Here is a 23332-nt window from a genome sequence, read left to right as displayed (position 1 = left end):
GTTAAACAAATGAAAAACAAAAAGCATTCATACAGCAGAAAATAAAATTCACCCCGTCGACTTGATGGACACCCCAGCATTGCAATAAAAACTTGATTAATAAAAAAAACCACCCCAGCATTGCGTGTTGCGCCCTCCCTCTCTTGGGGTGCAGTACTACGATGCCGCTGGGGTCACTCAAACCCCCAGAACTGAGCCTCTATTTTAGTCAATCCTCTTTGGTTAGGGCCCCTCAGATCGGAACGCGGGACTGACGCCATCTTGTGATCGACCGGCGTTCAAATGATATTCCAGTTTTTTTTATTTCGTAGGAAAAATCGCGACACCATCATGGCGATGATTACAATTTACGGGTGATTTAGGGAGAAATTAAGGGAAATACGGTATCATTTGACATTGTGTTGGATATTTTTGGGGTAGTTTTTGGGTTTTGCTCGTGTGAAACTGACGCAGTGGTTTATGTAAGTAATAAGGGGATTAAAATTCTGGTGTAAACAGATTTTGTTGGACGAGAAAGAGACGTCGCCCGTTAAAAGGTGGATATATGTTTCTTTAGTTGTTCTGAATGTTGGGGTTTGATGGGGCGGATTTTTTCAGATTTGGGGGTAGATTATTCAGTAGTTTTTTATTGGTTTGATTGACATTCAATTTTTTTTGCCTGAAATTTTGTGTTTTTTGGGTGCTATGTTTACTTCCGCCTTTTCTTTTTCTGGATGAGGCAGAGGGTTGCCGGACTTTTATTTATTGTATTGATTATTTATCTAGAAAACGTTGGAATCAGCACTATGAGCTCAGGGAGACCGATAAAATGTGTTGTGGTTGGAGATGGAACTGTGGGGAAAACTTGTATGTTGATATCGTATACGACCGACAGCTTTCCCGGTGAATATGTGCCTACAGTGTGAGTAACAATCGTTAGTAATTTTGTTGAAAGGAAGAGAATCTTCCGAATTTCATGGTTTTATTATGAATTTAATTTTATTGTGAATTTAAAAATATTATTTTATCTTCATTGAAGCATTTCGGGGAATCGCCCAAAAATGAGAATTATTCGTCTGGCATCAAGTGCTGTTTAAAACCAAAAATCAAATGCTGATGACCAAATCTTCGAATAGCCTATTAAGATAAAATTGAGAAGAATAAAGGGTGCAAAGTCAACTAGCTGTAGTGGAATATTTAAGGAATAACCCTGGACATTTTCTTCAAGTTGTTCTGATATTTATAATTACCCATAGATTTTCTCCCGAAAAATTTGAATTTTCAAAGATAAATATTTCTGAAATGTCATTTGTACAGTGACTTGTTCTGGATTTCAAAGCCAAAACCTGGGAGATTGAGTCAATCTTTTTTAGGAGTATAGTCTCCTGGAACATTAACGAACATCCATTAGGAAGTTCGATAGTAAATTCGTGTTAAAACGATATATAAATAGAGAAGCATCAATGTATTCCTTTCTCCCTCTCACAATTCTTCACGAGAAGTGGAACTAGGGGTGGCTAATAATAGTTCAGTGACATCTCTTGGATGTTCCACAGGAAGTAATCCATAGCGATGTGTTTAATCACTTCCTCTGGTGCACTAGATTGTTAAAAATTGAATGATAATCGCAGGTTCGACAATTACTCAGCGCCAATGGTTGTGGATGGAATACCAGTGAGTCTGGGGCTCTGGGATACTGCTGGTCAAGAGGACTACGACAGGTTGCGTCCGTTATCGTATCCACAAACAGACGTCTTCCTCATTTGCTTTTCGGTGACGAGCCCCTCGTCTTTCGAGAATGTCACGAGCAAGTGGTATCCGGAGATAAAACATCACTGCCCTGATGCACCCATGATCCTCGTGGGGACGAAAATCGATCTGCGCGATGATCGGGAGACTCTTACTGCCTTGGCCGAGCAGGGTCTCAGTGCGATAAAACGTGAACAGGGACAAAAATTAGCTAATAAAGTAAGCACGATGCTAATTACATTTTTTATCCTTCAGATTATTTTGCGAAGGATCTTTTACTTTTTTTCGAAATTTTTTCATTCAATTTACTTGGAAAATTGTAGAGCTCAGAATATAATAACAACATTTTTAAATGCCAAGATGATGAATTTACTATTATTCAAATGATATTTTCAGTAGATTGTTCTTTATAATCTGTGATATTGCCTTCAGGTACGTGCGGTGAAGTACATGGAATGTTCAGCCCTAACGCAGCGTGGTCTGAAGCAGGTATTCGATGAAGCTGTTCGAGCTGTCCTCCGACCAGAGCCTCAGAAGCGTCGTCAAAGAAGATGTGTCATGTTGTAAAGGTACACAATCCCCGAAGCCATCATCTTAGAGTATATTTTAAAGAAATATTATTGAAAACGACGTAAAGGGAAAATATCAACAATTCAATCGTTTAACGATTTCAGTGAATCCACTTACGGCGTTAAAATACTATTGTTAGAAGCTGTCCCATTCGATTGCCCTGGCGAGGTATAATCATGACCCACATTCTCCCAATTACTAATTATTTTGACTCTACACACCGTAAATTAAATAATTGCGTGCACAATTGACGTATTTGCACAATTATTCCTCATCTTCAAAAAAGTCTGGCTCTATTTCATAATAGAATCAATTCATTACACTTCAGATAGAGTGTGCCATAGGAAGACAGGAATTATATCTGACGATGAAAGAAAATCAATTATTTCGAGACAATATCCACATAGACATGAATTCAAGGATGCGACGACATTCTCATCCCTCAATCTGCAAAGACTGTATTCGTGGGAGCATTACTGCCACATGACAATGTACATTATCAAAGTCTAAAAGAAAAATCATCGAATTGTCTCAATTTTCACAGACAAATCTCGTCATTGGAATTTAGCACCTAGAATCTGAATGAAAAATACCTCGGAATGTTTGAGATTTCTGAATTACAATTATTTTTATATTTCACCACTTGTGAAAAAATTTGAAAAAAAATCTGGCGAACTTATTAGGGAATTTTATTACACCTCCATTAAAAGTGAAATGGAACTTGGATTTTGTAAAGAACTTCAATTGTATTTTCTGTTGAATTTCCGCAGTTAGACTTTTCTCTTTCAACTCAACGTTTTTTCATCCACTATTTTCTCTCCCCTGCAGCCCCACCAAAAAATTCGAATTTTTACAAATGCATACTTTATTCATAAGTGATATTCATAAAATTAATATTTCGAAATTCCAACCGGAAATTAACAAAAAGTGTAATAGAATCCAATAAAATTTTCTGGGGCATTCGCCAGACTTTTTAATGAAATATTTTCATGGATGAGTTGACGATATTGATTGTTCGCCTGAGAATATTTCCCCACGATAAACGGCCCCATTTTTCCAATCGACTATAAGTAACGGAAAATCAAAAACAGTTGTTTCTAGATTTAACGCGAACATTGGTAAATATTGAACGAATCTATTCAAGGCAATTAACAAAACAACGAGGTTTTTATAGTTTATAAGTGACCCAGGACTATTTTAAATATTCTCCACGTGAATTTATAAATTTGCATCCGGATCCATGGGGTCTCGATTAAGCCATAAGCTCAGGCATGAAAACAAAAATAGGATATTGTATCAATGGAATACGGGCTGAGCTAGTTTCAGGTACCTTAGCAGTGAATTGATATTCCTGTACTTGCAAACATGCTATTTTTTTATATTTAAAAAATGCTTAGAGATGCAAATTGAAGTGGAAGATTTCCACTCTTTTGCCTTATTGATATCTAAAGAAGATAACATATTCTATACTGCGCGGGTCTCACCACACGAAATTCAATGAATTGAAGAATTACAATTAAATGAGTGAACATATTGAACTGGAGGCATACAGATGCTATTTCAATGTATATAATGTAGCATAGAGAAATATTGTATTCTAAATTTCAATGATTTTACTAAACTGTGGGCTTTTTGTGGATTATTGATCAATTAATGAGACGCGCCAATCAAAATAATCACGGTTAAATTTGATTTTTATTCATCTCGAAAGGCTTTCGTTCCTTGAAGCATCACATTTTTGTTTAAACAATTTCATTATAAAAATCAGAGATTAAAGTTACGAGAGGTATGAAATTTGGTGCTCTTCCCAGACCTCCAGCAACTCTATATTCAGACTATATAAAAGAGAATCTATCAGCCCTCTCCTCGAAACAAAGAGTTTTAAAAATTTTATAGGCCAGACGACTGAACAAATAAACAAGCAGAAAGCATTACCTTATAATTAGAATTACGAAAAATATGAATTTATCGTATCAAATCATTAGCAGGATACATTTTTTTAGTGTAAGTAGTGGATTTATTTAATAATGTTGATGAGTCGATGAAAGCAGAGTGTCATAAGTTGAATAGTCCTTTGCGGATAACTTTTCTCATTAGTGTACTAGCAGCTACTGAATTTTCAAAATGTGCTTTATATTTGTTTTTATTTACGAGAGCATGACGCTCTTCATATCGAATTAAACGTGCAGAACGAAATAATTAATTAGTCGAGAATCATTTTGGACAAGTCATTGGAGTAACCACAATTAATTAAGTGGACAAGAGGTAAAGGGTAACAAATCTACTTACTCCACACACTTTTGGCTATTTTAGGAATTTTCTCTGTTCTCTGAATTCGTAATACTCTGGGTTTCAATTTCATTTGAGATCAATTTTTCAGCGAGAAAATGAACGATTGATACTTTCATGGCAGCTTGAGTTAAATTGGATCGCATTACAAAAATTAATTCATTACCGAATTTTCTACTGACTTTTGTATTGACTAATAAATTTCATGTAAAAATAATTACCTAACGGAATTACCTAGCGGAATTTTCAGAGATCTTGAAATCTAAAAGAAATGGAGAAATTTCCGTCAAGATCTCTCGTGTGGAATGAAATAGAATTTACAAAAAAAGATTTCCCCAAAAATTTCACCATCTCTCTTCAATTTTTAAAGATATCTAATGAATTTGTCACTCTTCACCTCTTGATTACTAACTTTTTATGCTTACGCGGAATTGCTACTAAACCAAAGTTACGTACTCATGACAATTAATTGTAATTTTTTATAATACGTAATTACTAGAAATGATGCCACAGATAAATGAGTGAATTATGGATTATTCTAGTCAGAATGAAGCTGCTTCTGAATTTACTTTATCATAATTTAGGGTTTGATTTTTTGACGAACAGCTGGCATTCTAACTGTGGTCGCTCCGATGATTGTAACATAAGAATTATATGAATATTGCGAAGATGAATATGTCATTGTGGAACATGATCTTGATTTTTGTAGCACAAAGGGAAATAAGAGTTGAGTGTAACTCGGCTCAATTTTTTAAATGTGAAAGTGTGAGTTTATCTGAACAAATGAAATGTCTTGCTTTCGTCAGGTTGTTCATTCGAGGCAGCAAATGGGATGAAGTTACTAGTAAAGTTTCATGTTAAATTTCCGCCATAGCAATTGTGATTCCGTTTTAACGATTCCAACTTAGTATTAGGAACATGTCCTATCATGCTGCCTAATTTTCCGTATGTTATTATTCAATTATACGACGAAGAGGGGAATAAAAATTTAATATTCACTTTTAGTTTTAGTCTTATTCTCACTGAGAGCCAAAACGAATTACAAACGCAACTGAATAATCTCACAAAACGAATGCATGTTCTGTAAACTTACTAGGATGCATTTATTTTTTATTTATATGTATTTTCAAGATGAAACTTTTTAAAATATACATTGTAAACCGTCGGTACTCATTGTTTATTGCACCTTACCCATTACTCTTCCTTTTTTTCAACTATCGAATTCCATCGAAATACACTATTACATGAAATAATAATCTATACTGTGTTAATCTTTTGCTCCCACTATTAAATTTTCCAATCACGAAATATTCATGGAAAGCTGATAATCGATGAAGATTTTCCATCGAAAGAAAAAAAAGTACTTCCAGCTCTCAATCAAAATATTTTCAAAATAATAATAATAATAATATTAATAATAATAATAATAATGTGTGTTTATTATATTCAATATCTTCGGCATTCCCCTAGAAAATGATTACGAATTAAAAAATAGCCCCACCTAAATTCCATGAGAAAAATAAAAATCAACGTATACTCACGAAATATTTAAAAATCTAAAATTTGACTTTTCAAATTCTAATTTGATATTCCAATTTTTCAACAATTAAATCAATACGATAATTCAACCACAACAAAAAACTTACAATTCCAAATATCATTGAATTTTCAAAAATTTTCTTGCAGATCTCAACGAACGTCGAATTACCACAAGGGTGAGAAGTTACTTTGAATAATTATATTGATAACACGTAAGTTGAGTTAATTCAAGTTTCATCGTGGAAATTATTATTCCCGGTTGAACTGAATGGAAATGAAAGAAGTAAGTCAGCATTCAGTTCCATCGATGAGCGCAATAATGACGTGTTCCTTCAATTGATGCAAGAATTCATCATTTCAAGATGGCGGACACGATTCAACGAGATTTTCTGTTAATGCGTGTTACGATAAGAACGTAATGAAATGTCGCGTATGTATCTGTCAATGACTCGTTCTTCAGCATTTCCGGTCACTGTGCGTACTCATTATTTAAATTTCATCCAAAAAACAATGCAAAGGTAAAACAGTGGAAAACCTCATGTAGCCTCACATAGTCTCTTTCTCCATGTAGTCGTGACTTATTTATCTCGCACCGGGCTCTCAAAGCCTTTCAAAACTTCTATTCCTCGAGAGATGATGGTGGGGATTGTTCTCGGCGATTGGTTGAATTCTCTATAACTCTCCACGGCTACTCATTTTTCCTCTGCAGAAGAAATATCGTAAAATTCATTAAAATAATTATCTCCATTAACCGATTAATAAAGAAAACGTGTAGAGGTGCTACGATGGGAAGATTGAAAAGAAGATTGCGTTTCCGTCTGCATCTCATCCCTTAATAATTCACGACTTAAAGTTGAAATTTTAAAGGAGTGTTGAATGATTCCTTACGTGGCCTTTATCGACTGAATTTTTAATATCACGCTGACAATTCGACCTTGGTAAAATGCAGAACAAACGAACATTCCAGAGTCTTTCTTGTTGATTGATTTTCCTGTTAATGTTACAGTCATTGAAGTAATGCCGTCAGTAAGACGCAAGCGTGAATGATCCCGGAGATGATATCGACTCTGTCCTAAATGCTTATAAAAGGCCTAAGAATTGTCTTATCGCTCTGATAATGAAGCAACCAGGCCATGCGACAACGCCCAAGAGAGCGACATTTTGATGAAATCGTCGTGGGAGACACGGAGGGAAAGAGCACGAGGAAATTCGCGGTCTGGGGGCAGGCCGGACAGACCCAGAGGAAGATGGAAATAATGGAAATTATGAGAATGATGGAGATGATGGAGATGACGGAGATGATGGAGATGATGGAGACGATGAAGATGAGGAAAAGGAGAGAAATGAAAGAAACGAGGAAAATGAGAAAAATGAGTAAGATATCCTTGAGGTGGTGAAAATCTAGGAAATGGGGTGCGGTGGGGGAGCGATATGTGCTGGAGACTAGGGGGATAGAGAGGGGGATGTAGATAAAGGAAGTAGACGAAGTAGGGGAAGTTGGCGGTGACTTGGGTGCTTAGAAATCCGAAGGTGAGGGCGGAACGAGGGGAACGACGAGCGACGAGCGACGAGCGACGGTGGCAGAGGTAGAGGTAGATGTAGAGGTAGAGGTCAGATTCACAGAATTGGAATTGCAGATGGCGCCTGACTGCGCGGCGTCAGCTAGTTGCCATCGAGCTAAAACCGCTAAAACATCGTGGGGGCCAGTGCCAGTCATCCGGTTAGAGGGAGGGGCTGTTGAGTATTTATCGTGTCTCTTGTAAGCAATTTCACCCTCAACCCCATCGCCAGGGTAACATCGCAGGTGAAGAGGGGGGAGCGTTTGACACCCTGGGGGTATTACTTCGGCCTTCTTTTCCATACGGTTTATCGCGTGCTTGAGACAGGAAATCAACCATTTAACTGCATTCACGGGTTTTTTTAAAGGCCATCTTCATCGTCTCGTGGTTCGGAGTTACTCCGCTCGGTTTCGCTGCGACGCTATCTCCTTTTTTACATTTCAAACACTCGTTTTTTTCACTTTTTCCCCCCTTCTGTTACTTGTCGGGATATTGTGCTGTGCAGGCGGTTTGTGCAGGCGATTTATCAGACAATCGAGCCCATTCGAGATATTGAGGTTTTTTGGAGACAAGGGAAGGCTTCCAGGCGCCATTACTGGGTGAGGGTCGGTGCGAGATTTTCTCCGGGAGTGGAGGAACTTTCTTTAAGGTTTGTTGATGTTTATTATGGATTCGTTTTGGTTTGGTTGTGGGGGGAGGTTAAGGGGTTCATTGATTGTGGCGACATTGGGGCACCACCGGAAGTTCGCCATTGGAATTGGCATTTTTTTTGGGGGGGACGAGTGTTGATGAGGTGACGGCTCCAAGGACATTCTTTTGGGGGTATTCTAGGCACTAGGTATTTCATACTTTTGTTTTTTCATTGGTGACATTTTGGAAGGCGATAGTTAATTATTTCCGTCATTATTACACAGGAAAGTTCGATTTTTCTTCATAAATGACGGGAGAAATGTGGGTTATGTCATCCCGAGGCTCCACAAAATCAACAGAAATGTGGGGGATAGAATAGGCCACTTTCTTCCCGTCATTTGAGGAGTAAAATAGAACTTTGCGTGTAGGTATGACAAAAAATTCCTTTTTAAGGAGAACATGTGGTATTGATGTGCAGTTATTATTTATGAATTGCGAGGATTGGGATGCAAAGTCTTAGGAGTGTTTTTTCATATTTTTTAAATCTGTTTTCTCTTTATTTTTATTTTTTTTAGTTTTTTAATTCGGGGAGCATTTTATTGGGACGTTTCAAGGGTTTGAAATTCAAATGAGAATTTTGAGGGCGGAAAATTTGGATAATTTTTATTGAAAAAAAATACTGTATGTACTGCCTGGCGTAAATGTCCATTGATTATTTTTAAGAAGATTTGGTTTTTATGGATTGATTTATTAAGTTATGTTTTACGGATTCCAGTTGATAAATAAATTGTAAATATCATTCCTCCTCAACACTCGCTTTTTACCAATAAATAATCGAAATTGGTACAACTCCAAAAATGTAATCTTCAAAGACTTAAATTAACAAATTATTTGAAGATTCTCCCTCCCAAACGAGTCGACCTATTTTTCCAGATCGCCTCAACAACTGAAAATGAAGAGTCGAATTGAAGACGTCTTCCCTTTAAATCACAATATAATGACAAAATTTCCGGAATGAAAGCTCTGATTTTCAGATAGACCCGTAGAAAAATATTTGAACAATTTAAAGAAAGGGCACTGAATTTTTTGGATAGCCTTAGTACTAATTTTTGATGATCCAATTGGAGCTAGCGACATGGAATATTTTTTCCAATTCATGAGATATTATTGTTAATGGAATTAATCGATGGCACCATGGGACCTCCCGGAATGAAAACCGAGGGAAAACCAAAGGAATAATAAAACGAGTTGTGAATTAATCAGTTGAAAGGAGCGGATAAAAGGAGGGAATAAATATGTCTGAGCAGTATCGGTCGCTGCGTCCTCGACGTTCGATTTTACAAAAAAAAGGTCGTGCCAGTGAAGAGGAAGCATCCGGTGGTGATGACACAGAGATGGGAAAAGATGACAGTGATTGCGAGCCTCGACTCGTCATCAAAGAGGAAACTGATGATAATATTGAAGACAAGGGGGAGAGAATATACGAGTGCAACTCTTGTAATTCCACAGTAGAGTTCGCCAATCTTGCAGACTACCTTCAGCATCTGAAGGAGGAGCACCACCAAAAAAGCAAAACCCATGGCTGTCCCCACTGCAATTACACCTATCAAAATTCCAAAAAGCTCCAGAGGCACATTCTCACGGCCCACAAGGACGTTCAGGGTGAAAAATCGGGTGAAATAGTGCGAAGAAACAGGTGTACAATGTGTAATTTTGTCGCTTATACACCAACTGATATGGAAAATCATCAGAGGCTTCATCACCTCAAGAGGCGATTTTTTCGGTGCACAAAGTGCTCTTATATGACTCATGTCCGTGCACGATACACCAAACACGTGAAATACCATTCCATGCCAATGATAAAATGCGATGATTGTGATTTTCGAACTCCTTATAAGGTACACAATGGGGGAGTTTTTCATGTTTTTTCATTTCGATGGTTTTATTAATGATTTTTCATTGTGTGTGTCTCTTGCAGTGGAATCTTGATCGACATACGAGGAATCATGGGGGTGGTGGGGCCTTTCAGTGTCGGGCTTGCAATTTTACTGCTGAGATCCGACAGAGTTTGACGGTACATGAGGCCAATCATCATGAACCGCCGATTGAGCAGATGGCGAGTAAGATGAGCAGTCCTTTTGAACGAAAACCAAGAAATTGTCCTAAGCGTTATAATCAGGTAATTCAGAAGGAATTGCTCCAGCTTTTTTCTCTCCAGAATTATTTCATCTAAAAATTCTGATTATTTTACTATTTGAACTTCAATATAGTATTGGAAAATTCATGATCTTTTACCCGGAGAAAATATTTTTGAAATCGTGAACAATTCAAAATTCAACCGTAGAATTCACCTCATTCCACATGTAACAATTTATAATTAATTAATTAATTAGGAATTGCGTTGATGAATATTCAACATATTAAAATTTTCAATTTTTCCCGGTATTCCACCGCTTGAAATTGTGAGAAATATTTTGATATCTGAACAGCTGTTGAATTCACTTCAATAATGTTGCAGGTTGGTGCCAGTGATTACCGCGAAGTGCCGACAATTGAAAAGTCCCCAGTGATTGAAAACTCAGTAGACGTAGAAGATCATAAGAATTCTAGTAACTCAGATGGTGCGGATTGTATTGCGTTAAAATGCGAGGAGAAGGGCTGTCAGTTTATAACTGCCTGGGACTCTGAAATGCAACGACATTTGGCTGAATCACACGCTGGTCAGTCCCCTGGTAAGAGGAAACCCCTGCCGATGCTGATTCCATTGAGTCCTGGAAGCAACCCTCCAAGTGTCAGTGCGTCCACTAGCCCTCCGACTACAGTTCTCAATGTGCCGCGAGTCAGAGTGAGGCCAGAGCTTGCGAAAATCGCCAGAGATACTGAAATCGCCAAATTGTATAGTAACCCTGAGGTGAGTGTTGGATTTTTTCCACTGTTTTCCTATTGTCAGGGTAAAATGGACAGTTTGGATTCTTTTGAGCACATTCTGCCATAAATTAATGATAAATTCACCTCAATAAATTATGTTTATTTTGATAGTAGTGAAGTACTATTATTTTTTTTGGATATTCCCTCCTTTTAAATGATTAATTCGCATTTTTATAACTCCCAAAAACTTTTTCTATTTATCAAAATATTCAAATTATTGATTAAAAATTTTTTGAATGATTGTTTGATAGTATAAGGATGATTTTATAGATATTTCTGAAGGAATCGATCAATTTTTTTCTAAATTTTGAATTTGTATTTGAATATTGCAAAATTAAAAATTTTTAAAAACAAAAATTCAGGAAGAATTTGAGGTCAATGAGTTTAGATAGGGCGTGCCGAAAATTTAACCAGAATTTTCAAATAATATCTGAAAAATTAATGTGAATAGGTGAATGGGGATAAAGAAGCCAGTCCCCAAAAAAACTTTGAAAAAAGAAATGCCTCATTCTTCGACAAACTCAAGGAACGTCTGTTAACAAGTTCTGGAATCACCCAAGCCACCATGAATAACCAAGTAGCAGCTGTAAGTAATGTCAACGATCTAAAGTGTTGGTGCACGTTTGAAGCAAGTAGTCAGGATGAAATGTCAAGTCATAGAAAAACCCATCACACTGCGCTCAGTGTGTCTCTTGGCGTATCGCGATGTCCAAAGTGTCGAAGACGTTGCAAAACTTCGGGCGATCTCCAGATGCACATTAAAATATGCCCAGCGTACAATAATAATAACGACAATAATGATAGAAATAATAGCCAGGAGAACACTGTCAACAGTGATAGCTATGCAACAACTTCTTCCTCCAATGATTTTGACTTACCATTGCAAGTGGACTGGGATGCAAATTACAGCGGACTTAATTCCTCTGGATCCTCGGTACGGGATTCTCTTTTATTTTTATTATTTCCTTATTTTCAGTTTTAAATAATACGTTGTTTCTCTCATTTTTCTTCTTACTTTTTTCCTTTGGGTAAACTGAACCGTTTTTTGTCGTCAGTAACTCTCGCTCAAAGAGTTAATGATAATTATTTCATTTTTATTTATTTATGCTTTGACACTTTTTTACGGAAATCGAATTCAAGATTTCTTTTAATTATTCACTTATCTCACTCCATCGCTTCACCACTCCTCAATTTATTTATCATATTATTTTATCAATTTTATTTCAATTTTCGAAGGTTTGCGATAAAAAGGAAATGAAAACTAAAAAATTTGGATGCTAACTATTATAAATTTTCGATACAACAGACAGAGAAAATCACCGAAGTGATTTGGATTCTTTACGCAAGAGATATTGGAGATTCAAAAGGTCCATTTTACTCCACTGTCCCCGTAAAAAGCCTTGGTCTATTGATTTTCCCTGATATCGAGCCTGTGTGTGGTGTGAAGCGTGTGTCTCCAAGAAATTCCTTCCTATTTGTTTATTTAAATATTGAATAATCCCATGAACAGGTGGAAGGGGGGGTCCCTCAAAGTACAACAGCTCGACGAGTGTTCAAGTGTCCCCACTGCCCATTCTGGGCATCGACAGCGAGTAGATTCCACGTCCACATCGTTGGCCACCTGAATCGCAAACCCTTCGAATGCTCTTTATGCGCGTACAGGTCAGTCTTCAGCAAAGAAATAATATTACATCACAATTCATGCAATAATCTTTGTACAAACAAGTGGTTAACCAAATTATCGCGTTGAATAAAAAGGTAATAATCATTCAAATAATTGGTGTCAATGCAGATCCAATTGGCGATGGGATATAACGAAACATATTAAACTGAAAGCAGCCCGAGATGCAGCTCACGTGAATGCCCGGGTGCTGATGACTGATGAGACGGGTCGTCGTAACTATTCCAAGTATAATAAATATCTGACTCAGCTGCACCAAGGGTCGGACGCGCCAGCATCAGAAGAGACACAAGGATGTCTTCGCTCAGGCGAGCCCGCCCGAAAGGTCTTCATAACCACGGACCCATTCTCTGGGGCCTTGAAACGTCGTTCAAAGGTAATGAGTTCCCTCTCAGTGGACGTATCATCGGGAACAATCGTCAAGCCGTTTCAACTTCCCCGACTCCACGGCCAGTCCCTCCTGAAGGTGAATCCGGCTGCTCCCTCTCCCCCAAGGGCTGATCAACAGTCCTCCCCAAAATCCTCTGAGGAGACAAAACGTACTCTCTGGAAATGCAAACGCTGCAACTACCGTGACTCCAGCAAAGAGGTGCTCTTACTTCACGTCAAGAGTCACTACGAAAAATTGGAGAGAGCTGCAGAGAAATCCAACAAATTGAAATGCACTGATTGCCCTTTCGTTGCAAACGACCAGGAGTCCTTGGCCCTTCACAAGGTGCATCATCGTCCGAACCTCGAGGCCATTTTCAAGTGTTACCTGTGTCCCTACTATGTCAGCACAAAGGCAGAACTCCTGGAGCACGCACGTCTTCACGGTGAGGAGTTGTCAGTGGTACATCAGTCAGACTCCAAGTCACAATCACAGCAAACCCTGAGACATGCCTCAGGTGACCAGGAAACCCCGCCTCTTCTCCTGGACACTCGAGCTCTTCCAGACACACCGATGGTCTGGGTTTCGAAACCAGATGGCATCTTCGCCAAAATGTTCAAATGTCGTCACTGTCCTCACGTCTCTTCGAGACGAGCAGAGGTCCGAGACCACGAGATAATGCACCTGAACGCGGATACCAGTGCTCTGGGTGTTCCCATTGCCTGTCCAGACTGCAGTTTCACTTGCACTCAGAGGGACGTCATGGAGTCCCATGCAGCGATGCACCTAGGCTCTCTGGGAACTGTTCACTGCCTGGTGGCTGACAACAGGAGTGATTCGCAGCAGCTGGACGACCTCAAGAGCATCCTGGGGCTGGCTAAAGCTCCAACTCTCGGTCCAGATCCTGATCTCAGAGACTCCAGGCTCGTCTACAGCTGCAGCAAGTGTCCAGCCAGATTCTTATGTGATAAGGAACTGAAGATTCATCTTCGTTATCACTCAACCTCATTGGCATATACCTGTGACTGGTGCACTTATGCTGCTAGACAGCCTGCACATCTGCTAGCTCATCAGAAGGCACATTCCAGTGAGTACCAGGAACGCACTCGTTGTCTGTCATCAATCTATGGTAATTCCCAACGATTTCCACCACCTCTCACTGCCTGTGTCGAGGTCAACAGCCAGACAAATGACGATAGAAGGGAATTCGCTTGGATTGTCGTCGAGGTGTCAAACCCCACTGGACACACCCAAGAGTACACTCATGATTCAAAGAATCAGGTGTTCACCTGCACTAAATGCCCGGCCCGGTATTTTAAGCTCGATGCCCTCGAGTACCACATGACCCTGCATGGCTCCAACAACAGGTTCAAGTGCGAGGAGTGCGATTACTCATCTAAAACAGCTCAAAACCTTATGAAGCACCAGGTGGTCCACAGAAGGCAGCCAGAGCCTTTGGAGCTACCTCATGAGGTATTGCAAGGTCAGAGTCGATTACAGGCATCTTCACACACTCAGGAAGACATCGTCTCAACTGGAAATCCCAATTTTGTGTATCCAGGGTACATTAGGCATGGCAAGTTCAAGGAGAAGAAGTACAAGTGTCACAAGTGTCCCTCGGCCTTCGAGAAACGAGAGCAATACAGAATTCATCTCTCTCTTCATGGATCCAAGCAGAAGTACAGGTGTGAGACGTGCGATTATGCTGTCAAGTACTATGCGAATTATGTGCAACACTTGAGGAAGCATCATGCTAATGCTGAGGCACAGGCTTCCAGGAGGCAGATGGAGGTGGAGGAGGAGATTATTCGGGATGAGGAGGAGTACGTGGTGAAGTCGAGGAGAAAGTCTACAGGTGGAAATAGGGATTTGGGGATTATTGGGGAAGCCATTTCTCCGGTGTCCAATCAGGATAAGCAGACGATGCTGCTGATTCAGAGGAAGGCATCTTCCCTTTTGAATGAAGCCAATGAAAATGTACTGAGGTGTCTCGAATGCCCTTTCTCTGCTACTGATCAAGCTATCATGGATGCTCATAAAAGACGACATGGGATTGAGAGACTCACTCCACCGTGTCCTCATTGCAATTATGTACCCAGAAAAGATGAGAATCTTAATGAACACATTAGGCTCCACTTCAACAGGATGTACAAGCCTGAGGGATATTTGATCGTTGAAATGTTGACTCTTAGAATGGAGAAGCAAGAAGAGGGCGATGAGAAGGGTAAGGAGAATGAAATGCTCTTTTGTGAATCTTTTGAGGGGAAGTTTCTTCCTGTCACTGATATTGTCAGTACTTCGCCAGTGGCCAAGGGGAGGGATTTCCAGGAGAAGATCGTCATTGATGCAAACACTGGAGAGGCCACCCATGGCATCAAAGATTAATGTTTTACACTAATTTTTTCACGAATTGTAATTTTGTAAAAAAGAAGATGATTTTTAAGATTTTTTTTTTTTTGTTTCATTTTGTGGTGTATAAACGTGATCAGGGCACTCGTATTCTCATGATACGTACAAATATATGTAGGAATGGACTAAATAAATAATGGGTTTGTTCCGATTTTCGTCTCTATTCTTTTATTTTTCATCCATTATTCTGGTTTTAAGTTTTTTCAGGCTTAATCACAAAGAAAAAAATAGGAATAGAAAGTTTAACTCTAGTACAAGGTAATTAATTATTCTATAGATTTACCAAATGTCTTCTTGCCAGACCGTTTTAGTGTGTCATAAGTAGAAAAAATGAAAATCATTCTTCAGCTATCAATATTTACATGAATTGTCACTCTGTTCATTATTAACATCGAAAAATTATGGATGAACTATTTAATTGATTTATTCCTATTCATTTCTGAACAAATCTATGTAAAAGTGAGAAAATTGAGGTCGTGAACTGTGAAACATAAGAGTGAGAAAACAGCATGAAAATCACAAACTAAATTCTCAGCAATTATCATTATCGCGCCATCCAACTATACAATTTTCAAAATAAAGAAACAAATCACCAACGTGAAACTCTAAAAATTCCTCAAAAAAATCTAATTTCACTTTAAAGACCTCGAGATTTCGAAGATCGAAGGGGATTTATTGTACCCTCCACCAAAACACCAATTCCAAATCTCCAAGCTATTAATTATTTTCTCAATGTCCCACAATTTCATTAACACACATATTTATCAAAGGTCTGAGCTCCTGCTGTGCGTAATCTTCTGGAAGTGGCAGCTGCGAGACCAAGTGTACCAAAACTCTCGTGGTGGATCGATCCTCACTAGGCTGCATAAGTAATAAACTCCGTGCAAGATGTAAAGTGCGTTTTGCAATCTCAGCTTGACAGAGAGTCAGTTTAGCAGTGTTACAGGGAAATTGATTGATCTTGGTGCACAGAGAGCTGAGCTGTGGCTGCAGTAGTTCGAGACGATACCCAATGTTTCCCAGGTCCTTGTCCTTCACCACTTGTTCGATTTCACCAGCAATTTCCATGTAGTCCCAGAGTAGTTGTCCCTGATGGCTCCACCCATTAACAAGATTATGGCACTCTGGTGGAACGATGGGCATCAGAAGCGACCTGAGATACGCGTAATTCTCGTTAATGACAGCATCAGCAGCCAGATGCTGAATGATGATGCGATGAGCTTGATTCCACTGCTGAGCCTGCAGGAGATACCAGGCAGCCTCTCCAAACCTCTTGACAGCAAGGGCCTTCACAGCTTTGGCCTCGTTAATCCATATGGAGGGAATCTCTAACTGCTCCTTCAAGAAATTCTCGCGTTCGATGTACTCTGGGTCCTCGTCAATCTGCACATGACGAGAAAGCAAATCCAGAACAGCTTTTTTTCTAATTCCCGCGTTGTCAAGGTGAAGATCAACGAAAATGGCCCAGTGCCAGAGGTCATGGGCCTCGAGCTGAGCTGCTAAATTCGTGTGAGTCATGGTGGCAACGTGCTCCGACAAGTGGGAATACCCGAGCCCCAGAATCACCTGCTGCAGGAGCCAACTGAGTCTGTAATCCAGAGGATCTGACGTGTGCGTCAGGGGATTCAATAACTCCTCGAGAGAGTGATTGCCAGTGGAGTATAGTTTGATAAGATGATAACAGAGGTCGTACGTCTTCTTTCCACTAATCACCTCAGCCTCAAACTCCTCCTCTTTGTACTCTGGGAGTGGCGGTGCCGCGTAGATCTGTTCGTTGGATTCACTGGGATTGAAGGAACTCTCAAATAACTCGAGAACGTCTGTGATGGAGGCTGTAGGAGGGGAAAGGTACCAGAGGTGAATTGCAAGGGCTCTCTTCCAGTCCAACTTTTCACAGACGTTGATTGTCTCGTCGTTGGACATGATCAGATGAGTTCCAGCTGCCAGCATATAGATCTTGAGGCGCTCCATGGAAATATTGGAGAGCGTGTCAGTGGCTTGCCACAAGGCAATCGTCTGCTTAATGAGTTCCTGCACCGATGCCGCCCCTCCTAATTGAGATATCAGAAGTGCTAGGCTGTAATCCCCACTTTTTCGTGCCAATTCACAAGCTTCTTCGAGCTTATTTGCAGTGAGAAGTGAAAGAATCTTTTCACTTTCATCTTTTGTGTCTGACGTTTCATTCTGGACAATTGTCTCGACGACTTCCTTCAGCCATTCACCAAAGGCCTCTCGTCTAATCATGACATTCTCGTGGCTCTCAACGTTGGAATCGAGGTCTACGTGGGCTAATTTACCCCAGAGTGCGACGCACAGTTGCCAGACATCATTAGCATAAACTGCCAGGTGATCGTTGGACTGGTCCACCAGCTCCTGGGCCAGATTGCAGTGGTGGTGGAGGGCATTGAGGCCTGATTCTCCCGTGCCTGGACGAATCCAGGGACAATTACTCTCCTGTCCAATTACACAGTTGTTCAGTTGGATCAAGAGGTGTCCCTCGATACTCTCCTTGAATATCTTAATGTAATCAGCGTCTGCCCTGCTACCCCCGAGTATCTGGAGACGTTGGACAATACTTGTCGATGTGTTGTCATCAAGCAATCGTCCAGACATGTAGCTCTCAATCTGGCTGAATTTATTTTGCAGTGGCACCACCGACGCCTGCTCCTGACTGCTCAGTGAGATGAGGGTCAGTCCTGGGCCCCAGCAAGGCTTGAATTTTCTACCCATTTGGATCCCAATGTCACTGATACATTGAAACCGCAGTTTACTACTAATCGTTTCCTTTAGGGGTATTACTTCACACCGAAACTTCAGAACAACTGTCACGGGGTTGACAACTGGTGGAGGAAAATACTTGATCAACGTAGCGGCTGTCTTCTCAGCTTTTGCCTCGACTGCTTCCGTTTTACTCCTGATTAATCCCATTGTATCATTCAGCTTCTCAATGTAGAAAGACTCGTTCTGAATTGACTTCCCGTAGAGTGATGAGTCCTGATGGATAAAATTCGTTATCTTAGGAGGAAACACGTCCTTCTGTTCTTTCTTCTCATCATCAAATGGCTTAAGCATGCCATCAGCTGTGTAATTATAGGGATCATCTCCATTACCAGTATCGAAAAAACTGGCCTTCATCAGTTGCAGCTTGTGGCTGTCTGTGCCCGCAAGCCTGGCATAAATCGAGGTTGGACTCAGTGCGGACTGTTTCTCCCTGGTGATCCCCTCAGACTGCTGCACTGGTGACTTCCGACTGTCCTCTGGGTCCTCCTCATGTTCCCCAACCTCCATAACATCCCCATACCCCTGATTCTTTCCCTGACCGTTTACCAGTTGCACCTGTTTCAGGGGACCTGGTGATTTCTTCTTGACCCCAGTCCTGTGAGCCACCAGAAAATTTTGGGGTGTCTCTCCGGGCTTCAACTTCTTCAGATTAGCGTTGGCAGGGAGCTCGTCCTCATCGTCAGAATCACTCAGCCCATACTTGGAGAAATGATCGACTTTGAATACCCAAGAGCCAGTCTCAGGTCGATACTCCAAGAACCTCATGTCATGTTTTTCCGATACCCTTCGAAGCTTAGCCTCGTAATTCATAGCGATGAGTCTATGAGGATCTGTAATGGGTTCGTGGAGATTTTTATCCTGTGGCCAGACACGATCGAGAGTTACCTGAGCCCTTCTATTAAGCCCCAGTCCCACTGGTGGTTTCTTGTCGTCATCTGGGTAAATGACAACCTCCTTATGGCGAAAGTAAACGATCTCATCGAAATTCAGGCCATAGATGTCGAAGGAGTCAGGGAAGTACACGTTTCCATAGCCCTTACGACCAATAGTGAAATTGGGGACGATGCAGCTCTCATCACGAACGAACTCGTCGAGTTGATCCACTGGAGGAATAGTATAATAACCAGCTCGGCGAAGACTCACTTTGGCTGAATTTGACTCACAACATTCAGACTGATACAGGGACAGAGCACTCTCGTCCAGGTCACGGTTTGAGTCGCTGAAGAACAAAGCCGATTCACTAACACTCTTTTCAGCCCCTAGGGAGCAGTTCAGACTGGTGCTTGGTGATGAAACTGCAGCCTTTGACGTAGCCTGGATATTATCATTAGTACGAAACTCTGAGACAGTATTCTCCAGGGGTTCTTCGTGATTATCTGAGGAGTTGAAAGGTGATCTTTGCCCATCAAATTCTTCTTCTCGGATCTTCAGGTTCCTGCTGAGTTTTTTCTTCCTCAACCAAGAGGGCGACGACGATCTTCTATCGGTGAAACGTCTCTGACAATTCTCTTTGTCAACAGGTTCTACCTCAACACTGCAGGACGAGGTATCCTGGGCCTCCAGCGGACTGCTGTCATTATTCCGTTGACTCGTGTTGAGATTGTCCTGTGGAGTTGACGAACTGGTGTTCACAAGGGGTTTGGGTCGAAGAACAAGTCTCTTAGCGTTGGATCTCGGTTGAAATGCCTCCAGAAGCGTTGGATCCTCCTCTTCCAGCCCCTCAAACAACGACTTTTTCGACAATTGAGCTGGGGTTACCACTCTGGCTTTCACTTTGGGGGAATTAGTTGTCGATACTTTGAATTGAGAACCGTTCAGGCTTTTGGATGCTGCAGGATTTGCTGGTTTGAGGACCTCAGCTGTCTTCCCCGAAGCTGGAAGAAGATTCTTGAGAAGGGGAGAATCACCAAAGGGTGCTGACACCAACGCTAGAATCTGTTGATGAACTGGTACAGAGGAGGGATTCTGCTGGACAGGATTTGCCATTCCTCCACCAAGAAGATTCATACCAAGTCCAGTGTTAGTGGCAGTCGTACCAAATCCTCCAGTGGTGCCAAATGTTCCAAGATTATTGAACGTTGATGTACCTGCAGGGTTGCCAAATAGGCCTCCAGCTGGTTTATTCTGTCCAAACAGCGAGCTAGTACCACCCAGAGTCAAAGCTGTATTGGTACCCAGTGCTGACGTCGAGGCAGGAGTTGCACCGAACGAGAATCCACTGGTCTGAGTCGCTGGTTTGAATGGTGTATTGAAAAGTGAAGTATTTGTATTGGGAGTTGTTCCAAATCCTGGATTAGTTCCAAAGGCAGGTGCTGGAGTGGCTCCAAACCCAGTGGTACTAGCAGCAAACCCAGCGGTACCAAGGGGTTTAGTTCCGAAAAGTGTATTAGAGGTGCTGGCTGGTACGGTTTGTCCAAATCCAAAGCCAGTGTTGGAAGTGGCCGGTGCGATATTAAATGCTGGTTTGTTCTGATTAAACAATCCAATGCTCTGGTTCTGTGGACTGGTAATGAATCCACCGAAATTGTTGGTCTGTGTGGCATTGAGAGTTCCAAATCCTGTGGCTGGCTGATTAGTACTGGTGTTGGAAAAAAGAGTGGTGGATGCTGGTGCACCGAAGGGCTTCGCCGCCGTGTTCGTTCCGAAGAGGCCAGTGGAGGGGGTGGAGTTGAAGGCGAAGGCGCTGGTGGTGGTTGCAGGACCGAACCCAGTAACAGGCTTGCCAAAGAGACCGCCAGATGTTGTGGACTGATTGGGAGTGCCAAAACCACTGGACATAGTGCCAAAGCCAGTGGTTCCAGTGCTGGTTATGGCTCCAGTGTTGCCAAAGGGAGAAGTCTGCGTGGGGGCACCAAAGAGGCTAGTTGTCTGGCCAGGTTGCGCTGGACCCTTTAATCCAGCTGTGTAATCCTCCAGACGAAGCTCCTCCAGGGACTTGTTCTCGTACTCCTTCATGCACATAATGCAGTGGTGGCGGGTCGAGATGTTCTGGGTTGCACCGTTTTTTACCATTGTGTCGGTTCCAGTGACTAGATTGAACTTCACCATTCCCGTGCCTGTTATGCCACTGCTTGTGGTGGCAGCCCTGAAGCCCCCGGGATTGCCGAAGAGGCTGGTGTTAGCTGTGTTGTTCATCTGGCCAAAAGGCGTCGTCTGTTGGACTGGCTGTTGAGTTTGGCCGAAGAGGGACGTTCCTGTGCCCGAGCCAAAGCCAAAACCTGCGGGTTTCTGGGCCTGGCCGAAGGCTGACGTCGTTCCTCCTGTACCAAAGATACTTGTGTTCGTAGTCGGTTGGGTACCGAAGAGACTTGTGTTGGCTGTGCTGGTGCCAAAGCCACCAAAGGACGACTGCGTTGTTGCTGGCTGGTTAAATGCTGTGGTTGCTATTGGACTCCCAAAGAGACCACCTGTTGTCGTTCCTGCGGGCTTTGCACTGAACAGTGAGGACGTGTTATTTGCGCCAAAGACTGGCGCTGCTGGTGTTCCGAAGCCCGTTGTCGTGTTGATCGGCTTGCCAAAGCCCGTCTGACCGAACGGGCTACTCTGAGAGGCTGTGTTGAAACCTGCGGCGGAGAATTAATTTATTGCTTTCAAAAGAATTTCGTATTTCTAGAACCCGTCAAACATTTTGTTTATTCTAGTAATTCCTCCCTTGACCATTTCTCAATCATTTTACCACTCAACTTTTCAAGTTCTAGTACGAATTTTTTTGGTTTAAAACAAAAAATTATCTAAAATGCTGCAAAATTATGATTAAAGTATGAAACATTCATGAAAATATAAAAAATCAAATAATGAATGCGTCAATCTGATCCGATTGCAAAAAACCAGAGCTTTTTTCGTTATAAAAAAAAAGTTTTTATTTTGTCAATAATGCACTTGAAAAGCAGTCAACATTTGCCCTGAATTTTCTCTGATTACGATGACGTCATACTCACCGAATGACGTATTACCGGTATTGCCAAACATGATGAAACCTATCCACTTGTTCTGTCCTGGATCTCGATTTCACCTCTGGAACCTCTGAAACCGTGAAATTCCCCTAATATTTCTTCTTCATTTATTCCAAAACAAAAAAAAAACCGTATAAACGTGCCTTCCTCTCAAATCCCCCGAATTATATCCAACTGACGACCACCTTATTACGATTTCACGAATAATTTCGAGTCCAATGATTTTTCCCACTGACAAAATCTCGTGCTCAAAATCCCTGATAATATAATGAAAAATCATGAAAATAATTGAATTCGGCAGATGTCCTCCAATCGAAAATATCAATATTCTTGGAGAGATCGAGAAAGCTACTTGTGGAGTATCAACCTCTAAAAATTACTCACCTCCAAAAATCAAAAGCCTCCTGGATAGATTGGAGATGTTGCGGAAGTAATTCCGCGTTGTGCGAGCCTCCGATCTCGTCGAGATATCAACGCCCCTCAAATGGCTGTGATCTTATTGTTTACAACAACAAACCGTAATATTCTATTTTCTTTGTCAACTGCCAACGGGCGAATCACGTAAAAAGACCCACGAGAGCATGGAATATGCGTCTAAAACTCTCTGTTTTGCTGCGCCACTATCGTCAGTATCGTCACTCTCTTCGCTGTTCGTCAAAGGGTGAGACGTAGCGGGAACGAACAGAACCAGTGTTGCCATATCTACCATTTTCAAACATTCAAAGAAAACAAAAATTTTGTAAAATCCAGGAAAATGTTTATCTTGACTCAATAAATTCATTATCACCGTCAACTCCCATATCTCAGCCTTGCAGATAATCCCACAGCCGATCATACCGCTCACAGAAATCGAAAACGGAAAAAGGAATTTGAAAAATACAACTTGGAGGAAAGT

General features: G+C 41.1%; 3 protein-coding genes and 1 long non-coding RNA gene across 10 annotated transcripts; 2 read left to right on the top strand and 2 right to left on the bottom strand.

Annotated features, from left to right (window-relative positions):
• The first annotated feature begins 324 nt into the window (after positions 1–324).
• On the top strand, positions 325–5752 carry Mtl (Rac family small GTPase Mtl). The gene is made up of 5 exons (XM_011309776.1): positions 325–536; positions 766–901; positions 1611–1947; positions 2161–2297; positions 2627–5752. Exons 2-4 carry the CDS (start codon positions 786–788, stop codon positions 2293–2295), a joined length of 588 nt encoding a protein of 195 aa, XP_011308078.1. The 5' UTR covers positions 325–536; positions 766–785; the 3' UTR covers positions 2296–2297; positions 2627–5752.
• On the bottom strand, positions 2239–7524 carry LOC105269489 (uncharacterized). Its single transcript, XR_892453.1, has 3 exons — positions 7015–7524; positions 6234–6829; positions 2239–2321 (listed from the first exon to the last, which is right to left on the bottom strand). It is a non-coding gene; the product is annotated as an uncharacterized lncRNA (long non-coding RNA).
• A 163-nt stretch (positions 7525–7687) lies between these two features.
• On the top strand, positions 7688–15860 carry LOC105269462 (zinc finger protein 91). Of its 5 annotated transcripts, none has more exons than XM_011309747.1 (7): positions 7688–8334; positions 9579–10213; positions 10294–10494; positions 10834–11226; positions 11695–12177; positions 12754–12905; positions 13036–15860. In XM_011309747.1, exons 2-7 carry the CDS (start codon positions 9611–9613, stop codon positions 15677–15679), a joined length of 4476 nt encoding a protein of 1491 aa, XP_011308049.1. In that variant the 5' UTR covers positions 7688–8334; positions 9579–9610; the 3' UTR covers positions 15680–15860. The 5 variants fall into 5 exon arrangements, with proteins under 5 accessions (XP_011308049.1, XP_011308031.1, XP_011308060.1 ...); XM_011309729.1 differs by having other exon boundaries at positions 9249–10213; XM_011309758.1 differs by having other exon boundaries at positions 7689–8334; positions 9249–10213; positions 11695–11829.
• Positions 15861–15992: 132 nt separating this feature from the next.
• Positions 15993–23316, bottom strand: Nup98-96 (nuclear pore complex protein Nup98-96). Of its 3 annotated transcripts, none has more exons than XM_011309699.1 (4): positions 23225–23316; positions 22822–23139; positions 22423–22507; positions 15993–22047 (listed from the first exon to the last, which is right to left on the bottom strand). In XM_011309699.1, the coding sequence occupies exons 3-4, from the start codon at positions 22451–22453 to the stop codon at positions 16433–16435; spliced, it is 5646 nt and encodes a 1881-aa protein (XP_011308001.1). In that variant the 5' UTR covers positions 22454–22507; positions 22822–23139; positions 23225–23316; the 3' UTR covers positions 15993–16432. The 3 variants fall into 3 exon arrangements, with proteins under 3 accessions (XP_011308001.1, XP_011308011.1, XP_011308019.1); XM_011309709.1 differs by lacking the exon at positions 23225–23316 and adding an exon at positions 22581–22694 and having other exon boundaries at positions 22822–23106; XM_011309717.1 differs by lacking the exon at positions 23225–23316 and having other exon boundaries at positions 22423–22505; positions 22822–23106.
• Positions 23317–23332: the final 16 nt, after the last annotated feature.

Source organism: Fopius arisanus, unplaced genomic scaffold (assembly GCF_000806365.1).
Source record: "Fopius arisanus strain USDA-PBARC FA_bdor unplaced genomic scaffold, ASM80636v1 scaffold00003, whole genome shotgun sequence".
Taxonomy (NCBI): Eukaryota; Metazoa; Arthropoda; class Insecta; order Hymenoptera; family Braconidae; genus Fopius; species Fopius arisanus.
The sequence above is the reverse complement of the archived record's forward strand: the minus strand, read 5'-3'. Positions and strand labels throughout refer to the sequence as shown.

Bases quoted from the DNA above. Each gene is read 5' to 3' on its own strand.
- LOC105269462 (XM_011309747.1), top strand. From the start codon at position 9,611: ATGTCTGAGCAGTATCGGTCGCTGCGTCCTCGACGTTCGATTTTACAA. The intron at 10,495-10,833 runs GTAATTCAGAAG...ATAATGTTGCAG, and splicing joins GTCCTAAGCGTTATAATCAG to GTTGGTGCCAGTGATTACCG. The intron at 11,227-11,694 runs GTGAGTGTTGGA...TAATGTGAATAG, and splicing joins AATTGTATAGTAACCCTGAG to GTGAATGGGGATAAAGAAGC.
- Mtl (XM_011309776.1), top strand. From the start codon at position 786: ATGAGCTCAGGGAGACCGATAAAATGTGTTGTGGTTGGAGATGGAACT. The intron at 902-1,610 runs GTGAGTAACAAT...TGATAATCGCAG, and splicing joins GGTGAATATGTGCCTACAGT to GTTCGACAATTACTCAGCGC. The intron at 1,948-2,160 runs GTAAGCACGATG...TATTGCCTTCAG, and splicing joins GACAAAAATTAGCTAATAAA to GTACGTGCGGTGAAGTACAT.
- Nup98-96 (XM_011309699.1), bottom strand. From the start codon at position 22,453: ATGTTTGGCAATACCGGTAATACGTCATTCG. The intron at 22,048-22,422 runs GTGAGTATGACG...TCTCCGCCGCAG, and splicing joins TACCGGTAATACGTCATTCG to GTTTCAACACAGCCTCTCAG.